The following is a 20,697-nucleotide window of genomic DNA, read 5'->3' on the forward strand; positions in this document are numbered from 1 at the left end:
AAATATAAGATTAATGCTTATTATTCAATGTGAAAAACAACTTGGGAGGTTTTTATATAAAAAAATTAAGTGATACTTCAGTGTTGCTATCTATCATAACGACAGTAATGAATGAGAAGAATAATTTCTTTTTAACAAAGGAAAGTGTCATCAAACATATAGAGGCTCTTTAAGCTGTAACCACAGTTGGGTAGCATATCTTTGCAATGATTAAATGCATGCAAGGATTCGTCCCTGCTGTCATATATAAAAATGCTTAGGCCTCACTGACAGAGGTATCATGAGAGTACTTCCATACCAACTAAAAAGCTGAAATTTTGTTTGTGCACAATACAATATAGTGCATCTCTCTCTCTCTCTCTCTCTCTCTCTCTCTCTCTCTCTCTCTCTCTCTCTCTCTCTCTCTCTCTCTCTCTCCTGAAAAACAAGGGAGTGTCTGCATCCAATGGCTAAAGTGCTTCAGCAGAGGATACAGACAAACCAAATTGAAAGCCCCTGAAAGTTTCACCTTCATATACGTTGAACGGATTGCAGGGAACAGGGGATCTGCAATGGAACTCCAACATGGATTGATGATCGTAAAAGACAAGCCCTGTTTTAAGCGTGTGCATGTGTAATGTATGCATATGTGGGGAGGGGGAGAAGCAAATGAAAACGAGCACATAGCAATGGTCAGAAGAAGACTGTGCACAACTTAAGACAGTCGGAAACTGGGATATGGAATGCAAATATTGTTGAAATTGGGTTGAACCCAGAGGCACCCGTCCAAAAGAAGAAGAAAGGTAATTTCTGCTGCTTTGCACACATTGGGGTAGAGCATCGGTAGGCAAACTAAGGATCCTGGGATCCTGGATCTGGCCCAATCGCCTTCTAAATCCAGCCCGCCGACAGTGAGGGAATCAGCGTGTTTTTACACGAGTAGAATGTGTGCTTTTATTTAAAATGCATCTCTGGGTTATTTGTGGGGCATAGGAATTCGTTCATTTCCTCCCCCCCCCCCCAAATAGTCTGGCCCACCACATGGTCTGAGGGACAGTGGATCGGCCCACGGCTGAAAAAGGTTGCTGACCCCTGACTTAAGACAGCCGGAAACTGGGATATGGAGTTTGGAATACTAATATAGCTGAAATCGGGTTGGACCCAGAGGCACCCATCCAAAAGAAGAAGAAGAAAGGTAATTTCTGCTGCTTTGCACACATTGTGGTAGACTCGCATTGTGTGAAGAAAGTGGAAGTAAATCCAAGAAGGTTCTTCGGCTTGCATAAACACGAGAAGAGAAGAGACACAGAGTGTCTGCACCCAGTCTTCTGCTACGGATATTGCAAGTGTCTGCACAGCAACTAGTGGTTAGCTTCCTTCCACTTGCACTTCTTCAGATCCAACTCATCGTTTAAAAATGATACTTCATTTTCCACCTGCACCAGACAAGCTGAGGTCTGAGATACTATAATTGTCATTGACAAACTTGCTAGTCTTTCCTAACTGGCACAGAGTTCTCCCATCACAATACCCTCTCCAAATGCAGTGCAATCTACAGAGAGGAAGGCAGGAGCGCTGATGACAGAGTGTCATGTTTTAGACACAACTGACAGCTCAATTGTGTGAAGCTGCCTGCAATATTAAACTCTGACCCACAATACAGAAGGTATTGTGTTAATCAATGCATTGTTGTGAAGCTGTGATGAACTCTCTGTTTTTAATCTTTCCAGTGCAGAGCCCAGAGGTTCAGAGAGTTGAAAAATGGCCACTGCGGACAGCATCGGAGCTGAGACTCATCCGAGTCTTAAGCAATATTAAGCAATATTTGGCGGCCTGCACGCCAAAGCAACCTCTCCTTCGGATCCTCGGAAATGGAGGGTAATGCCATTTAGGTGACAAGAGTGATCACCTCAAGCGGCAATCCAATGATGTCTGTGCACATGACCCTAAAGCACTTTTGTGAAGTCGGTGGGTTTATTAGAATCCTGCGAATCACAGTGTTCAGTAAATTACAAGGCCTCGTAGTTGTGGTGATAAGATTGAAAGCAGTAGGCCAGTGTGCCTGAAAAGCTCCAGAATGCTTGCAACCAATGTGACAGTGAGGAACGAGAAGATGCAAGTCAGGACTTGTGCTAGGATATCAAGAACATCCCCTACAAATTACGGGCAACTGAAATAAAACCATGTATTTTCCCCTCTGCTTATCTCTGCCTCCATTTTCCTCCCCTATCCATATTGCCCGCCCTCTATTTAATTAGTCTGCTTGCTCATCAGGACAGTGACCTGTCCTGTCACTAAAGCCAGGTTATTGGTATCCAAGTAGAGCTGTGGCTGCTTGAATTAAATGGAACCGGGGGGGGGGGGGTAATTCAATGGGGTAATTCAATGGGGTTGATCTGAAGTTCCTCCAGCAATAACTTCAGAAAATGCTCCTCCAGGTGTAAGTGGAATCACTGTAGATAAGCACCACCCTCACCCAGTTTGGACATCCTTTGCAGAAGGATGCCATGGTTGATGGTACTGAAAAGTCCAGGGAAATCAACTGGGCTGCCCTCCCTCATTTCTCTCACCCAGCAAAGGTCATCCCATAAGGCTGTTTCAGTGCCAAAACAAGGCCTAAACCAGGCATAGGCAAACTCGGCCCTCCAGATGTTTTGGGACTACAACTCCCATCATCCCTAGCTAACAGGTCCAGTGGTCAGGGATGATGGGAACTGTAGTCTCAAAACATCTGGAGGCCCAAGTTTGCCTATGCCTGGCCTAAACCCTAACTGAAGTATTAATTAGCGAACACTCATTCAAGCACACTGCCCAGGAATGAGCATTTTCTTTTCAAGGGTGATCGCACTACGACCTCCTTTGCCTCATATGCAGAATCTATCGCAATTTGGGGAGAGACAGAAACACAGCTTGGTTAGGTGGTCTTGGCCTTTCCTTGGAGCTTGTGGGGTTCTTCATTTGCTAAGCAAATCACCTCTCTCTAAAGGGAGGGGTCTGAATCCTGTGGTGAACATTATAATTGGAATGATTCAGTACAAATAAAGTAGGGAGCCAATATTGGGTGAGATGACTTTCTGCTCCCTTTACAATTACGATTTTTCACACAAGAACCAGGAGTGCCTACCCTATGGCATTTCAGTTGTCGCTGGACTCCAACTCCCATCATTCCTGATTGGTGGTTCTGCTGGGAGTTGGACTCCAAGAACGTCTGGAGGGCTATAGGCCTGCCATCTCTGTGTTAAGACATTCAGAACAAAAAAAGCCGACACAACTTTCTAGAAAGCCCAGCAGGTAAGACAGGACTTCCCACTATCAAAAGTTCTAGTGTCCACCACACTGATGCAAATTAAATTCATGAATGTGACAAGAGTAGATGCTGCTTAGTGGCTGCCCTCCAGCTTGCAGTACATTTGCAAAGCAGCCCCGGGGTACTTGCCCCCAAATTCCACAATAATGAGTTCCAGGACAACGGTAGGCAAGAAAGGAATTGAACTGCAAGTCCCATCTCACAATTGTTTCAATAAGTCTTGGGCAGTCCCTTGAAGGTAAACAGGTACTTCAGTCCCTCTAAGGGGGCTTTATGGGAGTGGGGAGGGAGGTCCCATTATCATATAACAACACTTTCTGCTGAAATTAATCAAGCTCCTCGTTTCAGAATATTGCCGCTGAAATCCAAAAGCAAGCAGTCAAGACTTGCACAAAGACTACACAAGGCGGTCTCTTAAGGAGCAGAGTATTTTTTAACTATACAGTTGCCTTCTATTCCCAAGGGAGTGATGTGTTTACGGTGCCAAACACATGCTTCAACTATTCACGGAAACTGCGGGGAATAAAGAGGTCTGAACAGCCTTACTTCATTACAATATATAATCATGGGCTGTTCTTACCACAAGTACAACATTCCCAGATTCAGAGCTGCTAGAAAGAACTGTTTAGTACCAGGGAGGAACAGATATCGGTGAAATCTAAAGTCAGTAATAGGGCCTGACCTGGTAATGTTACCACTGGCTGGCTGTCATTCCTGGAAGTCATTATTTGGGGGTGGCGAATGCCAACCTACTTTCTGAAAGCCAAATATCTTTGCTTGTATTTAGCCATCTACTCATTTAAATGTGCGCCTTTGGGATAGGTTGGGGATAATGTACTAAAACCCTGCTGAAAGTTAAGATCAATAGCTAAAAACCTATACTAATATCCTAGTCTTTTTCCAGTTAACCCTAAAGCAAACCTAAAACAGAGAGATTTTAAAACTTTTCCATAATATGCTTCTTTAGCAGAGCACAAAGCTTATCCTCTTCCCAAGTGTTTGGAGTGGGTAACTTTATTCTAATTCTCCTTCTTGAGCCCTCTCTTACCCCAGCTGCGAAAAGCTGATTTGAATAAAAACATCTTGGGGGAGGGCAACCAAAACAGCCCATTGGTAGCTGAGCATGACTGGTGGGTACAGAATGCAAAGTGTCTGTTGGGGGGGGGGGTCAATGGAAAATTAAGAGGGAGGGGTGCAATGGCATGGCCTGGCAGGCTGACTGGAAAAGTGAACAGAAACACTCTATGCTGCAACGTTTTGTTGCAGGTCCCACTTATTTACATTCCCCGTGGATAGCGAACTTCATGGAAAAAGCTCAGGTTGAATGAGAGACGACCTCTTACATCAGGCATGTCAAACCTGCGGCCCTCCAGATGTTTTGGACTACAATTCCCATCTTCCCCAACCACTGGTCCTGCTAGCTAGGGATCATGGGAGTTGTAGGCCAAAACATCTGGAGGGCCGCAGATTTGACATGCCTGTCTTACATAATCTGCAGCTGTAAGACATGCAATAGAAACCTCTGCACAACATTGCTGTGGAATCAACGCGATGCCTAAATTCCAAAGAACGTGCTTTCTGCCTTTGAAGTTATTATGTGGCTCAGGGGGCAACACGGTCCCTTTGCTATAGTTAAGCCTAACATATAGGTCAGAAATGTTTGCACAGCTACAGCCAACATTTGCAAGCCAGAGTTCACCAAACAAACTATCCAATTGCTGGATCGTTCACCTGCTGAACCTCTGAGAAGATGAATACAGCCGTGTGTGCAGGGAAATCTGAAACCTGTGTGGCTTGCATTGTAATACTTTTGTTCACGGCAAATGTACACACACACACACACACACACACAGAGAGAGAGAGAGAGAGAGAGAGAGAGAGAGAGAGAGAGATGATACTTGGCTTAGAAGCTGAATTGTGCATTATCTCCTTTGTCAAAGCCCTAGAGCTATCACTGCAAAAGCCCAGCATTCCTTTCTGAGCTTTGAATGGAGTGGGGGGCGGGGGTGGGGGGGGTAGTGAAGAGATCATTAAATTATAATTTTTCTACACAATTGGGATGAGGATTTCCTACCAACAGGATTAATGCGAGCACAAAAATCCAGACTAAAGCCGCTCAGCGGAGAGGAGAGCAGTTTAGTGTCTAGTAAATTTGATTGCTGCGAAAACCCTGACACATCATAATAGCAAAATCCTATTTACTGCAGCAAGCGGGATGGATAATACTGGTTAATACCAGGTATAGTGTGTGCCATCAACTCGCAGCTTTACTGTCTGTGTGCTCATCTTATTTGAAGTTTAATACTCCTTGACAGCCTGTGCAGTAAACTGATGCTGCAAATGAAGTGCCGATCCTATGAGCTAAAAATCCTACCTGGAAACATAAGCCACAGAGGAAAAACAGAAGTTATATAAAAAAAAGAGAGGATTGTAACTCGTGTCTGCTTTTTCGGGAATTTGAACCCAAGCGTGATTCATGAAAACAGGATCCCATTAGGCTGTGCGAAATGTACCTGTCCAAAGAGTAGCAAACACCTTTCTGCATCTTTTACCCCAAAGGCAGCCAAATCTAGTATGAAAGTCAATCGATGGTTGGATTTGGAGATGTGCGAGTTGTGAATTAGCATACTGATTCTGCATAACTCATAGAATCCTAAAACTGAGTTGGACGCTGTCACAGGGGGCGCGTTGCGACTACTCTAGAGTAACGACGCTGCACGTTCTGGCCTTTTCATGCTTTTATTATGTGCAGTATATTTACAGTGATAGAGCTATACAGGATACATCCGTCTAGTCCGAACCAGAACCCTGGAATGGCGCGCTCCGCGTTTTCTTCCAGCATAAGAGTCTGGGCACGCCAAATCGCCTTCCGCGTTTTCTCCTTCGTAATTCCGGAACCGGAGGGGGAAAGGGCCTCCTTTCCCTGTTTTCCTTCTCCCCCTTGCTCTCTTCCTCTCCCACGTGTAGCAGGGGCTATCCTATGCTGCCAGAGCCCCGCCTCCTCCTTCCTCTTTCCTCACTTGACTCTTCCCCCTCCCCGCTGGCACTACTGCTAGTGGAGGAGCTGCTCCTCAGGATGGGAGGGGGCTCTCTGTACGTTTTGCCCCTTACAGACGCTAATCAGGGTCATCTATTCCACGCCCCCGTACCCCGCAATGCTGGAATCTTTTGCCCAATGTTGCCTATATCCTTGTCAAAGCTGCAAATAAATTCATGTCTTCCCTCTGCTATAAAAATCCCTAGGTGGCCTCAGGCAAGCCTCTATTTCTCTGTGTGTGTGTAATCATCCCTACCTGCACTTCTTGCACTTCATTTCCCTCTGAACTCGCTGCTGACACCCTCTACCCTCTTTACATTTGTGTGTCTTTTGGGCCTGCCATTTCATCATTACACACGATGCATTTGCTGACATGGGCTCTGATCCTGGAAAATGTACGCCTTAATAAATGTATTCTTCGTTTTTAAGGAGCCTGCCATCCACAATATGGAAAGAACAGCCAGGACCTACATAGCAGAGTAGCTGTAAGGAGATTGCCACCAGGAAATGTATGCAAAGTGCTTTTAAACACTACACTTGTTGTTGTTTAGTCGTGTCCGACTCTTCGTGACCCCATGGACCAGAGCACGCCAGGCACTCCTGTCTTGCACTGCCTCCCGCAGTTTGGTCAAACTCATGTTCGTAGCTTTGAGAACACTGTCCAACCATCTTGTCCTCTGTCGTCCCCTTCTCCTAGTGCCCTCAATCTTTCCCAACATCAGGGTCTTTTCCAAGGATTCTTCTCTTCTCATGAGGTGGCCAAAATATTGGAGCCTCAGCTTCACGATCTGTCCTTCCAGTGAGCTAAACAGTACACAGCATTATATAAATGCCAGATGTTCGATCATTGTCCTTTTGGGGGGGGCGGAAATCGACACTTTACACTGTAGCATATGCAGCGTGGGTTCAACATGTTTGCCACAAGAGCAGGGGTCAGTCTCAACGCTGGTATTTCCTTTTTCTATAAGATTTTATTAAAGCTTTGCCATAATAAGGTGCTAGTATTTCTGAAGCTGCTATGTGGATCACTTCTGTTCTATAACAGCGGAGGACCGTAAAGAGTAAATGGAGGCAAGAGTTCGACTTGCGCTGGAGAAAAACCTCCATGAAGCACTCAGGCCAGTCAAACTCTCAGCCCACCCTACATCACAGTGTTGTTCGGGAGTAAACTAGATTTCCTTCCACATATATCATAACCACCCTGATTTCCCATAAAATTTTGAACTGGGAATTTTCCAGTATGCATCGGAATATTTTCTGATGCCCTAGAGCAGTGGCTCCCAAACTTTTTGAGTCGCAGAGCACTTTCCAGGAGAGAAATTCGTCACAGAGCACTATTGTCGCCCTTATGCTAAGGGCACATATTTCACAGAATCATAGAATTGTGGAGTTGGAAGGGACCCCATTGCAACCCCCTTGCTATGCACAAATATGCAGCTGTCCCATACGGGGATCGAACCTGCAACCTCGGTGTTATCAGCACCTGTCTCTAACCAACTTTTTCTTTCCAATCTCTTCGCGGAGCACTTGGAGATGCTTCGGGGCAGCACCAGTGCTCTACGCATCACAGTTTGGGAACCGCTGCCCTAAAGAATGATCTAACTTAGTATGCTAAAATTACTTGTATTTTGCAAACAAAGCTAAAAAGAAAAAAGAAATTGGCAGGCTTCCCTAACACTGGGTTGTATTCAGTGCTAGTCAGAGCAGACTCACTTACATAACATTAATGGCTCATTTAGGTCCATTAATTTCAGTGGGTTTACTCTGAGTAGAACTTCACTGGTCTGTCTATCCACATCCTGCTGCTGTAATTTGGGGATATGTGCGAAACTGCACTAACTGCTTGGTCTGTGCTTCAAGTGGCCCTTCTCCTGCATCTGATTTCTGCTCAAGGTTAGGACGCCAGTCGTGGTCGGCCTTTCAAAAGAGCTCAAGGCCACAGGCCTCCAACCCTGCATTCTGCAGTGAAGTGTGTGATGGCAGTGGCGGTGGATCTCTCTTCAAACTTGGACCTCTCTGTATATTTGAACCTCTTCGGTTCAACCTCTAAGATCAGGTTACTGTATTTAGTAGTATAGCATATTACGCAGCAGCATCTCTTAACTTTAGTGACAGAGTGTGCCTGAATTGTCTTGTGCCCTCGAGTTGATAAAACTAAACTGGGCGGGCTAGGAGTTTTCTTCACCGTCAGCTCTGGAAAGGATGACAATGGGAAAGGGAGAAGTCTCTGAAGCTTTGCTGGACTATTCTTTGGGTCACACTAATATAGGAGTGATATCAGAATGCTATCACATTCTACTCCCAAACAGCTTTGTGGAGAATAGCATTTGAAAGCTGTTTGGGGAATCTGCAACCTTCCTCCCAAAAGACATTGGGGAGTAATACTGCAGTACTCTCCTCGACCAGCCTTAAATGGCATATGCACTCATTAGACCCATCTCAGACCTACTTGCATGCCTACATCCATGGGTGATATCCTCTACCATATTTGGGGACTCATCTAATTTTGGAGGGGAGATTTTAGGCAAATTCTGAAATAGAGAGGTGGTTTACAATGGCAGTGGGTGGTATCTTCCTTTGAAAACAACAACAACACAGTTTTCTGTGTAGACGTTGGATGGGTAAAGCCCACTGCTAAGGAACACTGGGGCCGCCACTCACTCATCTCTCAACCACCAATCTAGAGACTGAGAGGAGATACTATAGCCATCTTCAAATATCTAAAGGGCTCTCACATGGAGGATGGGAGCAAGCTTGTTTTCTCCAGCTCCAAACCAATGGATTCAAGTTACAAGAAAGGAGATTCCGACTCAACATCAGGAAGAACTTTCTGATGACAAGAGTTGTTCGACAGTGGAATGGACTCCATCTGAAGGTGGTGGACTCTCCTGCCATTTGAGGTTTTTAAGCAAAGGTTGGATGGCCATCTGTCATGAATGTAGATTCCTGCATTGCAGGGGGATAGACTGGATGACTGTCATGACCCTTCCCACTCTACAATTCTACGATTCTATCTCTACACTGACTCTCCCATCATCACACTGTCACTATTTGGTGGGTGTTTCCTCAGTAACAAAGGCAATGGTGCCTTTATTTTATCTATCTCCCATCACGGGATTTATGGATTAAAGACTAAGAGCTGTGAGAGTTTCTATTATTCTCAGTTAGGGTCAGGCACAAGTTCAAGGGAATGTTGTGCCCTCTTTTTCAGGCACAGAGGCTGCAACTGGTTCAGAGAGCAGCTGCCCTCACCCCAAAGGATTTGAGGGTAGAAGACTGCTAACACAATTGCATCCTTACATTTACTGACTTCACCTTTCATCCCTCTATGGGTTAAGAATACATGCATTTTGTTACATACATAAACCGCTCAGAGCATTATGCCTTTTCCATATGAAATTAAGGCTGACTTTGGGATGCTTACACTCATGATGAGTGTTTGCCCTGTATGTTGAGGGTCTTCGTTATATCCATATTTTGGTTTAGAGTCTGACATTCTCAGGATCATGACACAGCAGGGCAGCCCACTTTTGCAATTCTAGGTATGCCAGTTCTAGTCACCAAGGGAGCAATCGCTAGTCACAACTAGGCAACTTGTTGAATGGCAAATTGCAGGTCTGATTAAAAACCCAGATCTCCCAGGTCTAAATCCAGCAGATAATGTGCTGAGCGAGACTGGCTGTAATTATGCGCGTCCTGGCATGCGCATTTGAAACAAGACGATGTGTTTTGTCTCAACTACTCGTGCACAATTTTGAAACATGCCAGGCTGGGGCTGGGGCTGGGGGGAGGCTGGTAATGACAGATTGTGGATTCTCTTCAATTTTTAACATCTGCACTTTGGAAATGAAGTAATGACGCAGTATAATGATGGAGTATCTCAGGGCGTTTTGCTGATGTCTCCTGCTGGAGGGAAAGTGAGCGTTTCCCTCCTAAGCGGCTTCATTATTTCAATCTATTTTCCCATTGATTTGCCATTTCCCATACAAGAATGGCAATTAGCCCACTATGGGCTCCAAGTGCATTAGATGCAGCTAGTGGGTTTTCAGCTAGTAGTGTCAGCTAGGACGTTTCCATTCAAAATTAAGGCAGGGGGTGGAAGGGGGGGGAGAGAATCAAGCCGATACCCTTACATCTTCTCCTCCTATTGTGTCTCATGCTGAAAGCTCAAGAGGGCTGCTCTGATATCAATGTGAGTCAGGAGAATTGGCTCATATTTTCTCAGGGTCTGAAGAGGGAAATGTCCCTTTAGTACTGATGAATGAATCTCTCTCTTGAAATCTAATGTGGGAAACTCTTAAATAACGAGTTTATAGCCTGAGCAGATATACTGCATAGGAAGGTTATTCTTTAACTCCTTTGTTAAACTATTCCATCTTGCTTAGCCACCGTGAAGCAGGCAGTAACTCACAACCTACATGCCATTGCTGACCTACAAATACTGTCAGCTGTTTGGGGAATCACTTCCTTCCTTTTCCTTTTTTTCTTTTTAAGTATCAACTCCCCCCACCCCCATTTTTCTTTTTTTCTTTTTTGCACATAAATGAAATTTATGGATGGCTATTGCCCCCGGGGAACAGAATTGTTTATGTTTCAGCATCCCAGCCTGTCATGGATGCAGTGTCATTTTGTCCTGTATTAATCCTCACCAAAAGGTTGGCGCGTCTTCACTCCAGCCTCTGAAATATTTCCAAAGTGACAGGCGTCATCTGAAAGTGAATATGTATAATAACTCGGCTCTTAAAGGAGCACACGGGGCTGACACTAATCTGTTCTGTTGTCATCTCCCTTTATTATCAATGACTGCGGTGGTGGTTTCTGCTGCAGAGAGAAACATGAATATGAAATTCCTAATTGGAAAAAAAAACTAATAAAAATGGCCAGTTAATTATATGGAGGAGCTCTGACAGTTAGAGATGCAATATGCTCAAATGCCACCTTAGCAGGAACCAAGATGCTTTATCTGAGAATTGGTCGAGGATTTAATGAGCATTCTTTGCCAAGACGGTCAGTGATTGCTTGCTTTTCTCTCTTTTGGTTTTGAGAGGTACACTAACTCAAGCCTTCCTTAAACACACAGCTTCTGCTCACTAGTACCCAGGATTCACTCTCATCATTGCACAATCGACTCTTTTATCAATTCACATATTCTTCTTGCTTTACCCTTCTTAGAGGATTAGACATATTCATAACCGTACACCTATCAACAGCCACCAAAAAGTAAAACAAAACCTCTGTATTCAGAGGTGGTACATATTTAATTGGGGGGGTGGCGCTGTGGTCTAAACCACAGAGCCTAGGGCTCGACGATAAGAAGATCAGCAGTACGAATCTCCGCAACAGCGTGAGCTCCCGCTGCTCGGTCCCAGCTCCTGCCAACCTAGCAGTTCGAAAGCATGTCAAAGTGCAAGTAGATAAACAGGTACCGCTCCGGCGGGAAGGTAAACGCCGTTTCCATACACTGCTCTGGTTCACCAGAAACGGCTTAGTCATGACCCGGAAGCTGTCTGCGGACAAACGCCAGCTCCCTTGGCCTCTAGAGTGAGATGAGCGTGCAACCCCAGAGTTGTCCACAACTGGACCTAACAGTCAAGGGGTACCTTTACCTTTACATATTTGATTACAAACTGGTCAGTACAATTCCACTGCCACCCTGGACTCCTTTGGGAGAACAGGTACAGTATAAATTTAATTAATTAATATTTTTTTAAATAAATAAATAAATAGATAAATAGCAGTGCTGGGGAGAAGCCACATCACAGTAGCAAAGCACACATTTTGCAAAACGTAAGACCCAAGTTCAGTAACTGGCATCCCTAGTTAAAAGGATTTCCATCAGCAGGTCTAAATACCCTCTATGTAAAACATTGGAAAGCCATTGCTGAAGTATTGAACTAGACATACCAATGAACTAGACATACTCAGTACACAGCAACCAACATACATTCCATAAAAACAAACTTGCCAACTTTTTTTTATTAATATAGAAATAAGAGCCATTGCTTCTTTGTCTCAGTATAACTTTCTGCAACCAATAATCTTTTGCACTGAACACGATCTCATCTGATTAGTCCGAAAAGGGATGTGTAACATGTGTTAACATTCCTGTAACGTATTGCAAGAATACGGAAAATCTACCATGCTCCCAATATATTACTTTTTCTTTCCCCTTCTTCCTCGCCTGCCTCCCTCTTTCAGGTATTGTTTTAACATTGAACCAGAGGAAGAATCTTAACAAAGGCCTTATGTTATTCTCCCCTATTACCAACTTTGGCAGCGAAAAAGGGAAGGGCAGCTGTTTCACTGTAACAGCCACTTCATGCATATTTTAAAGCCAAAAAGCCAAAGTATAGCAAATATTATGTAAGTCATCAACACAAACAAATAACATGAGAACATAGAAGTTTGGACTGCTCTCTAACCACATGGAGATGCCCTTGGGGGTAGACCAGGGATGGGGAACCTCTGGGCCATGAGACCATCCCTGAGAAGCCAAAATGATCCCCACAGCTCCCCCTGGCCAGGCTAGGCTTCAACTGTGGAACTGCTTTCCTCCAGGGATGTGTCAAAATCAAAGCCTCAGCATTTTCTGAAAAAGTTGAAAGTATTCTGAAATTGAACTGCCTTCCAATAGCTCTGGTTCAGCCACTGAAACAGGTTAACATCATTGCTGAGACACATCTATCCAGGGTGTGGAACAGTTTTACAAGAACCCTGAACACACAGAATGCCAATTTTTTTCCCCAAGAGGGAAAAGAGCTTCATGACAAAGTTCTTACCCCTCCTCCCTGAGCTCCACACCCTATTGAAAAGCTAGCCAAAAAGCAAGTGCAGAATGGGAATTAGCAGCAAACCCCTTCATTAAAAGAGAATAAACTTTCTCACCCTCTCTTCCAGTCGAGCCAGCTGCTCTTTGTAGTAAGCATCATGCTTCTTCAGCTCTCTGTCTTTCTCTTCCAGCTGCTTAGCCTAAAAAAAGCAACACACACACATGCACAAAAGAGAAAACTGGATCAGAAAAAAGGAACACTGGCAAACCAAAAGTCTAGTGCAAATTGGGCCCGTTAACTCTTGCATAGAGACTGAAGCCTGCAGCCGGCACACTTTTGCCAAGGCAGTATATTAATAAGATCATGATTAGCGTATTGAGAAAGTTAAGCGCTTGCCCATTGTATTTCCCTGTTTGCTCAACAGCTGTGCCACAGTTCATCCGAACGGAGCTGCGAAGAGTCAGAAGGCAGTGCCAAGAAAACAGCATTGGGGTGAATGCTTAGTGGAAAAGTGGTACCATGAATCAAAAGAAATCTGAAGATCAATGATGAGGTAGGCAACATGCAGTAACATTCCTGGAATATGTGTTTTGAAAAGAATGCTTGGAGCACAAGGTGAAATATTTCAAAAAAGTGTCCGATTAGATTATTAGATCCAGCACACACTCAAGTAAAACTGTTTTAAATTGTCAGGGACCCCCCTCAATGAAACCTAGTAAGTAACTGTACATTATATGAGTGGCTTATCAGGGCTGGTAGTATATTCTGGTTAGTGTTGTAGCTCTTCAAAATGGAGATTTTTATCCCAGTTAGCTTCTGCACTGGATTTGAAATTGTTTTCATATATGCGGTTGTTTTAACTGTTTTTATGCAGGCAATGGTTTTATAGGCTTTTTTTATTGTATTGTGAAATTGCTTCAAGATGCTTCATAAGAAGTGATTCTTACATGAAAGTAATGCTATTGTTTGTTTGTTTGTTTGTTTGTTTGTTTGTTTGTTCTGGGTTGTCCAAAGCAGTGGCCTAGAAATAGGCAGATGTTTTAACAGGAATAGTTACAGGTAGGTAGCCGTGTTGGTCTGAGTCGAAGCAAAATAAAAAAATTCCTTCAGTAGCACCTTAAAGACCAACTAAGTTTATATTTTGGTATGAGCTTTCGTGTGCATTCTTCGGTATCTGAAGAAGTGTGCATGCACACGAAAGCTCATACCAAAATATAAACTTAGTTGGTCTTTAAGGTGCTACTGAAGGAATTTTTTTATTTAACAGGAATAGGCATTGTGGCAGCACATCCACTTAAACTTACTATGCTGAGGAAGCCCAACAGCTTTATTGTATCTAATGTAAACACATTGGTTCCTTATATCACATGACTTGTATACTAGACTGGTGGCAGCGGCACCCTCTGGCCATCTGCAGTTGGCAACGCTTTGCAGTGGATATTAAAGATGCAGGTGTAAATCAACAGTCCCCTATCACATCCTTTTTTGAACCTCCTTGCAGTACCTTGCAAGGACGATGTAAACCCCCAGTTAGATGCTTTTAAATCCCCTGCAGATCTCCAATTATTTTTCAGCATTCATGGAGGCAACAGCGCATCACAGTAGTCAAAAGAGATAGGGATTTTACCATAGGTATCCGAGCCAAGATGGCAAGATTACGGTACTCAAATTCTTTCAACTACACAAAGGGCTATAGGTTTGGTGAGAACATTACCCTTTTAAACACAAGCTAGCTCCAAGAAAACTACCACTCGTTATCAAGTAATTTTGTGAAACTTTAATGTTTGTGATGACACTGATACATCCGCACACATTTTCAGCTAAAGTATATGTCTTTCATCTTCAAATAATATTTTTGCTTACAAATGGTTTTCCCAGCTGCTGATCAAAGAGATCATTTTAGTCCCTCCCTGACCAGAGCAGGCTGTGTAGGAAAAGTGAGCCTTGTGAAGAACAGTCCTTGAGAGTGGAATGATTATAAAGAGATCAGGAGGACGTGGGATATTTCAACTCTGTGAAATTTCATCCCAAACTGACTATAATGAACCTGCCATTAACAAAACCTTGGCCTACTGGTGACTTTCATAAAGCAAGTTTCACTGGGCCCGTTTCAGCCAGTCGGTTCTCATATCAAAATTAATCACTTGTGTCAAAATTAATTAATCCTGGCAAAATCTGCAGGAAACTTTGGAAATTGATGCTTTACTCCTCAAGGTTGCTTTGTTAGTTCTTAGTCCCAGTCAAAGAGCCAGTTTCGTAACCGTAGTGAAGACCTTCTGAGCCTGATACACACTAGGAATTTGATGTATTTTGCAGAATTTAACCTGAATCATTTGCAACTTTAATTTCCTAGTAAGAAACAACTCCATGCAAAGGAGGCTTTCCTATAAAAAGGAAGAGTGGGGACTCTTGTGCGAAGTGGAAGGTATATCAACAAAATAACTCATTTGGAGAGAACTTGTCCCTTTTTAATGTTTTCTGTTTGTTACTACCTTGCTTTGTCCCCCATCCACATAGCTATTGTTCCTGAAGAAGTAGAAACCCTATTTCCACGCACAACTTATGGTGTATATTCTGTACTCCTCACAGAAACTCTGACTTTACTGCTTACCTTAATTTCCATCTCCTGAAAGCATGTAAATCCAGAAAACACAGCCATCAATTTATGAAACAAACAGAATACAAATAGAACCAAGAAATGTGCAAGAGACAATTATGAAACTCTCACAGACACCTAGACCATTTTTTCTGTTTTGTTTTGGAAACAAAACAACATTAATAAATTTGATACAAAAACAGATGGGCAAGATTATTGACTTTTCAAATATACAGAAGGTCAAACTAGATAGTCCCAGTATCTGAAGATGTTGGAGCATAAGTTAAATTAACAGTATGGCAAAATGAAATTGGATCACAGGCAAGTTTAGCCATCAGTCCTCTTCATTTGATTCTGTTTACAATTACTTCTTAAAATGATTTCCATGCCCTCCAAAATTTCATGGGTGAAAAAAACGGATAGGTCTATCAACAGTATTTAATTTATTTATAATAAAATCTTCACCCTGCAATTTTATCTTCAAACAGGGACAATCAATGTGTCTAACAAAAACAGACCAAGCAATTCAAATGCAGTAAAACCAAAAAATAGCACACCTTAAAATATTAAACCAAAACTGGAGCAAGAATAGAAAGCACATATAATAATCTAAACAGCAGTAGACTCAAGCATCTGTTGAAAAAGATGCCTTCAGAAAAGAACAAAACACGGATACAGAGGTAGAAAGTCTAAAGTCTCAGAAAGGAGAGGAAATATTTCTCTGAATACCAGGTCTTCCAAACAAACAGTGGGGGAGGGGTTATTGCATAATTATCATTATTATTTATTAACTTATTCATAACCTACTATTCATTCTTTGCACAATCCCAGAACAAGAAACAACATTATAATGCAACAATATTTTATTTGAATACAATTTTATGTAAAGACAGGTAGTATACGAACAACATAACTGCATCAGCCAAGCAAGAGGCATTCCTTGAATGAATCACCTGGCATCTAAACCCCATCAATGTTGTTGTTGTTGCTATTTAAATTTGTATACCGCCCTTCATCCGAAGATCTCAGAAGGGTTCAGAGCATAAAAATACAAAAGAAAAACATGAAATGTGTAAGAAAAACATGAACAAAATAAACCACTAACACACACAACCCGTCCCACATTCTTTTGGTGCAACATAAACTAGACCTGGAGCCCTACTGAGGAGCCCTACTAGAGAACGCTGGTGGCACTGTGGCCTAAACCAATGAGCTTCTTGGGCTTGCTGATTGGAAGGTCGGCAGTTCGAATCCGTGCAACGGGGTGAACTCGTATTGATCTGTGCCAGCTTCTGCCAACCTAGCAGTTCGAAAGCACACCAGCACAAGTAGATAAATAGGTACCGCTGCGGCAGGAAGGTAAATGCCATTTCCATGTGCTCTGGCACTCATCACAGTCCTCCATTGTGCCAGAAGCTACTGGCCGCAGGACCCGGAAAGCTGTCTGCGGACAAACGCCGACTCCCTTGACCTGAAAGCGGAGATGAGCGCCGCACCCCACAGTCAAATTTGACTAGACTTTACCCTCCAAGGGTCCTTTACCTTTACCTGTTGGACTACAACTTCCATCAGCCTTAGTCATCATGGCTAAAGGTAAGAGATGAAAGAGCTGTAGTCCTCCAACATCAGGAGGGCCACATGTTTCACTGCCCTGGCCAAGACATACACAGTAGTCTTTTAATTTGCAGTATGTGAAATGGTAGAGTAAACACTACGTATTGGCATGCATGCATGTGCTGAAGAGTCAAGATGCATCAAATAGCCAACTAAGATATATCTTCTAGAGATATGGGAGAGGCAAGTGAAATCTGAAGAAGAGAAACCCTTTCACAAGTCGGCCCCAAACTTCCACTTTAAGACCAACAAGCATGGTAGTTTACCATGGACCGGTATGAGAACATTAGGACCATCTCTGGTACATGGGGATCCATGGAGCATGCAGATTTTAGTTCTAAGAAATTCCTATCCATATTAAGCCTCAGTCTCTTCCCACTCCTTTACAGAGAGCGAGTTTGAAAAGTCAATAGAGTGGAAAGAAAAAAAGCCACAAGGCAATTTGAATTTCCAACAATTTACTGTTCTAGGAAATTTAAGGGTATTTTAAAAAAGAGAGAAAAAGAAAAGGTCACCTATGCATAGTAAGCAACTAGGGGAGGCTTCAAGCTACCTAATCACAAATAACTTCTCCTCACCTACTTCAACAGATCAATTAAAAGCAATTGCCTGGACCTCTCCGAAGGAAAACAAAAGCAGCAAATTAACAGACTCACTGCTGTGGAACGAGGAGAAAGAGAAAGAGAATTAAAGGGATTCTAAACTTTAAACAGGAAGCGAACAAACACAAATAGCATTTTGTAAGCCACAGTTTACCCAGGTTTAGACAAAGCCCGGTTTTTCCAAACGTTTTGCATCACTGGATCCCTCATTCAACACTTTTATGAAATGTGCAAACTGAGTCTCCTGAAAAGCATTAGTAAAAGGGGATGTGAGTCACATTAGTCGCTGGTGTTTGATCTTCGGTGGCCCCATTCACACAAGCAAGTCAGCCCTGGATGTTGCAGTAATCCAGTGGTGAAAATGCATGTGTGAAGCCCTCTCTTGTTCCACACACACAGGCTGCTTCAAATGAGGGTATGGCGCCACTGCATATTAGGAAAAAAAATGGAATACTAAAATGTTGAGGTGCCCACTAAAATATTGGTGCTGAATATTAATGTGCACCAAACAGGCTTTATGCATTTGGGAATTCTAGGGCCACTATAATCTGGACCAGCTGACAGGACTATTGTGGGTTAGTGAATAGAAGCCTGCCTTTCAAAGGACAAGCTTACCCAGCCTGCCCTACCTCCTACACCATAACTCCCTGGTTGGATGGCCATCTGTCATGTATCATCTCGCCGAGATTCCTGCATTGCAAGGGGTTGGACTAGATCAGCGTTTCTCAACCGGTGTTCCGCGGCACACTACTGTGCCGCGAAACACTGGCTGGTGTGCCGCGACGAGAAGGGCGATTTGCACTGTCATGTCGCTGACCCGCCGGAAAGGAAGCCGGCCGGGTCACGACGCGAGGCGAGCGCCCGCGTCGTGACCCGGCCGGTTTCCTTTCCGGCGGGTTAGTACTGGATATTGGCGGCCGCCAGGCACGTGACAATGCAAATCGCCCTCCTGGGGAGGAGGAGGCAGGCGGGGAAGGCTGCGCAGGGCTTCCCTTCACCGGGCCAGAGCGGCGGCGGCTGCCTGGGGCGGCTGGGAGGGAGGCGGCGGCAGCTGCGCGCCCGTGTCTGCCCGCCTGGGGTCTGTCCCCGCTCGCTCCGCAGGCTCTGCGCCTGGTGGGTCCGCCTGGCTACCGCGCAGCAGTTCTTCAGCGGCATGCTTTACCGGTACGTCTCCCCTCCAAACTAAACTAAATATAGGGCGGCACAGAGTTGGTGTGCCGCGGGATTTTTTTTCATAGAAAAGTGTGCCGTGGCCCAAAAAAGGTTGAGAAACACTGGACTAGATGACCCTCGGGGTCTCTTCCAACTCTAAAGTGCTACGATTCTATGTTTCTCAACACAGGCTTTTAGCTGCTACACTACATTATAACGGCTCTGTTACAGTGTCAGTGGCATAAAGAAATTACTCCTTGCTGCAACAAAACCGATTCACTGACAACCAAGAAGTATGGTTTTTCTGTTCTCTAAGAGGAATTGCAAGAATTGCCAAGCACATAAATAATTCACAGGAACAGTATCCACCAAATGGCCAATGACATTTGTATTTTCCAAATAATGCAGAGCAAGCAAAAATAATTATAATCTAAATATATATAAAAAAGGAAGTCATGGCAACTTTTATACAGGGGACAGCATAAACATGCCAGTGGCAGAGAATTCATTGCTGATATATACACTTGGCAAGGTAATATTATATTTATGGGGCTACAGAACATGATCTCAGTGAATATCAATTAGCCGTAACAAAAATAATTAACAGTGGTCATGTATTCAATTAGCTGAATGTTGCACTTTAGTTGTAAATGAGAAATTGTGCAAGGTTCACTGCTTCTTTTGCAGAGTGGTTCAAACACACATAATGCTGAGCTTAGGAAGACTTTAAAGAAGGAGACCACCGCTGAAACCTTAGCCTTAAACACTCCCAATAACTCAGGGTAAGCCCATGTCAACTCACATGTGGCAATAACGGTTCATTCATTCATTTGAATACTTCTGATCCTCACTTTCATGAAATAAATCAAGGCGGCTTACAACGTAAAACACAATCAAAATCAATCAATAGCTATAAAGCATAATTTTAAGAAGCAATAGATACTGGTGGGTTTGCAGGTCATTGACTGTGGACCAATACTTGGGCTGTATCTCCTTAATCTTCAACTTCCCTAGGAAATGTGTTTGTACACTTAGCTATATTGCATGTGGGGTTCCCTCCCCTGTAAGTAGAATGTGGGAATGTTCAGGGTGGCAGGAGAGGATATATTGTTTATTAACAGGGTGGATTTGATTTAAATCAAACTGATTTAAATCACGATTTAAATCACGATTTAAATCACTAGTCAGTAAGGCTTGATTTAAATCATAGTTTTCTACATAAAGACTAATTCTTGCTGGTATAACTTTAATATGCAAGTAGATGAAGATTTTTAGAATAACAACTTTTCATATTAGTTTTTTATCCCCAGTTTAATAGGTTAATCATTCATATTTGGACAACTTTACTGTTGTACTTAGGAAGGAGAAAAATAATCATTACCTTAATAATAACAATTTAAATAGATTTATTCAACTGAAACAATAACATTACAGCATATGTTATTTGTTTAAACAAACATCCATGTTTGTTAACTAATTTGGCTAAACAAAAACAATATATATATATATTTTAAGAAACTTAAGACTGTCAGCCCAGCCTACACATGAAAAACTTAAATACTGTCCACTCCAAACAATCAGAAAAATATTGTTTCTATTCTATTCACTGAACTTCTTGAAACTTAGCACTGAAGGGGTTG

At 43.2% G+C, this 20,697-nt stretch overlaps 1 protein-coding gene across 1 annotated transcript in view; it reads right to left on the reverse strand.

Annotated features, from left to right (window-relative positions):
- Positions 1 to 20,697, reverse strand: part of CHCHD3 (coiled-coil-helix-coiled-coil-helix domain containing 3) — a 205,755-nt gene that overhangs the window by 86,147 nt on the left and 98,911 nt on the right. Inside the window, exon 5 of the mRNA XM_035127990.2 lies at positions 13,209 to 13,292. Within this exon, the coding sequence (XP_034983881.1) occupies positions 13,209 to 13,292 (84 nt within the window). The remainder of the gene's footprint in view (positions 1 to 13,208; positions 13,293 to 20,697) is intronic.

This window comes from Zootoca vivipara, chromosome 10 (assembly GCF_963506605.1).
Source record: "Zootoca vivipara chromosome 10, rZooViv1.1, whole genome shotgun sequence".
Lineage (NCBI taxonomy): Eukaryota > Metazoa > Chordata > Lepidosauria > Squamata > Lacertidae > Zootoca > Zootoca vivipara.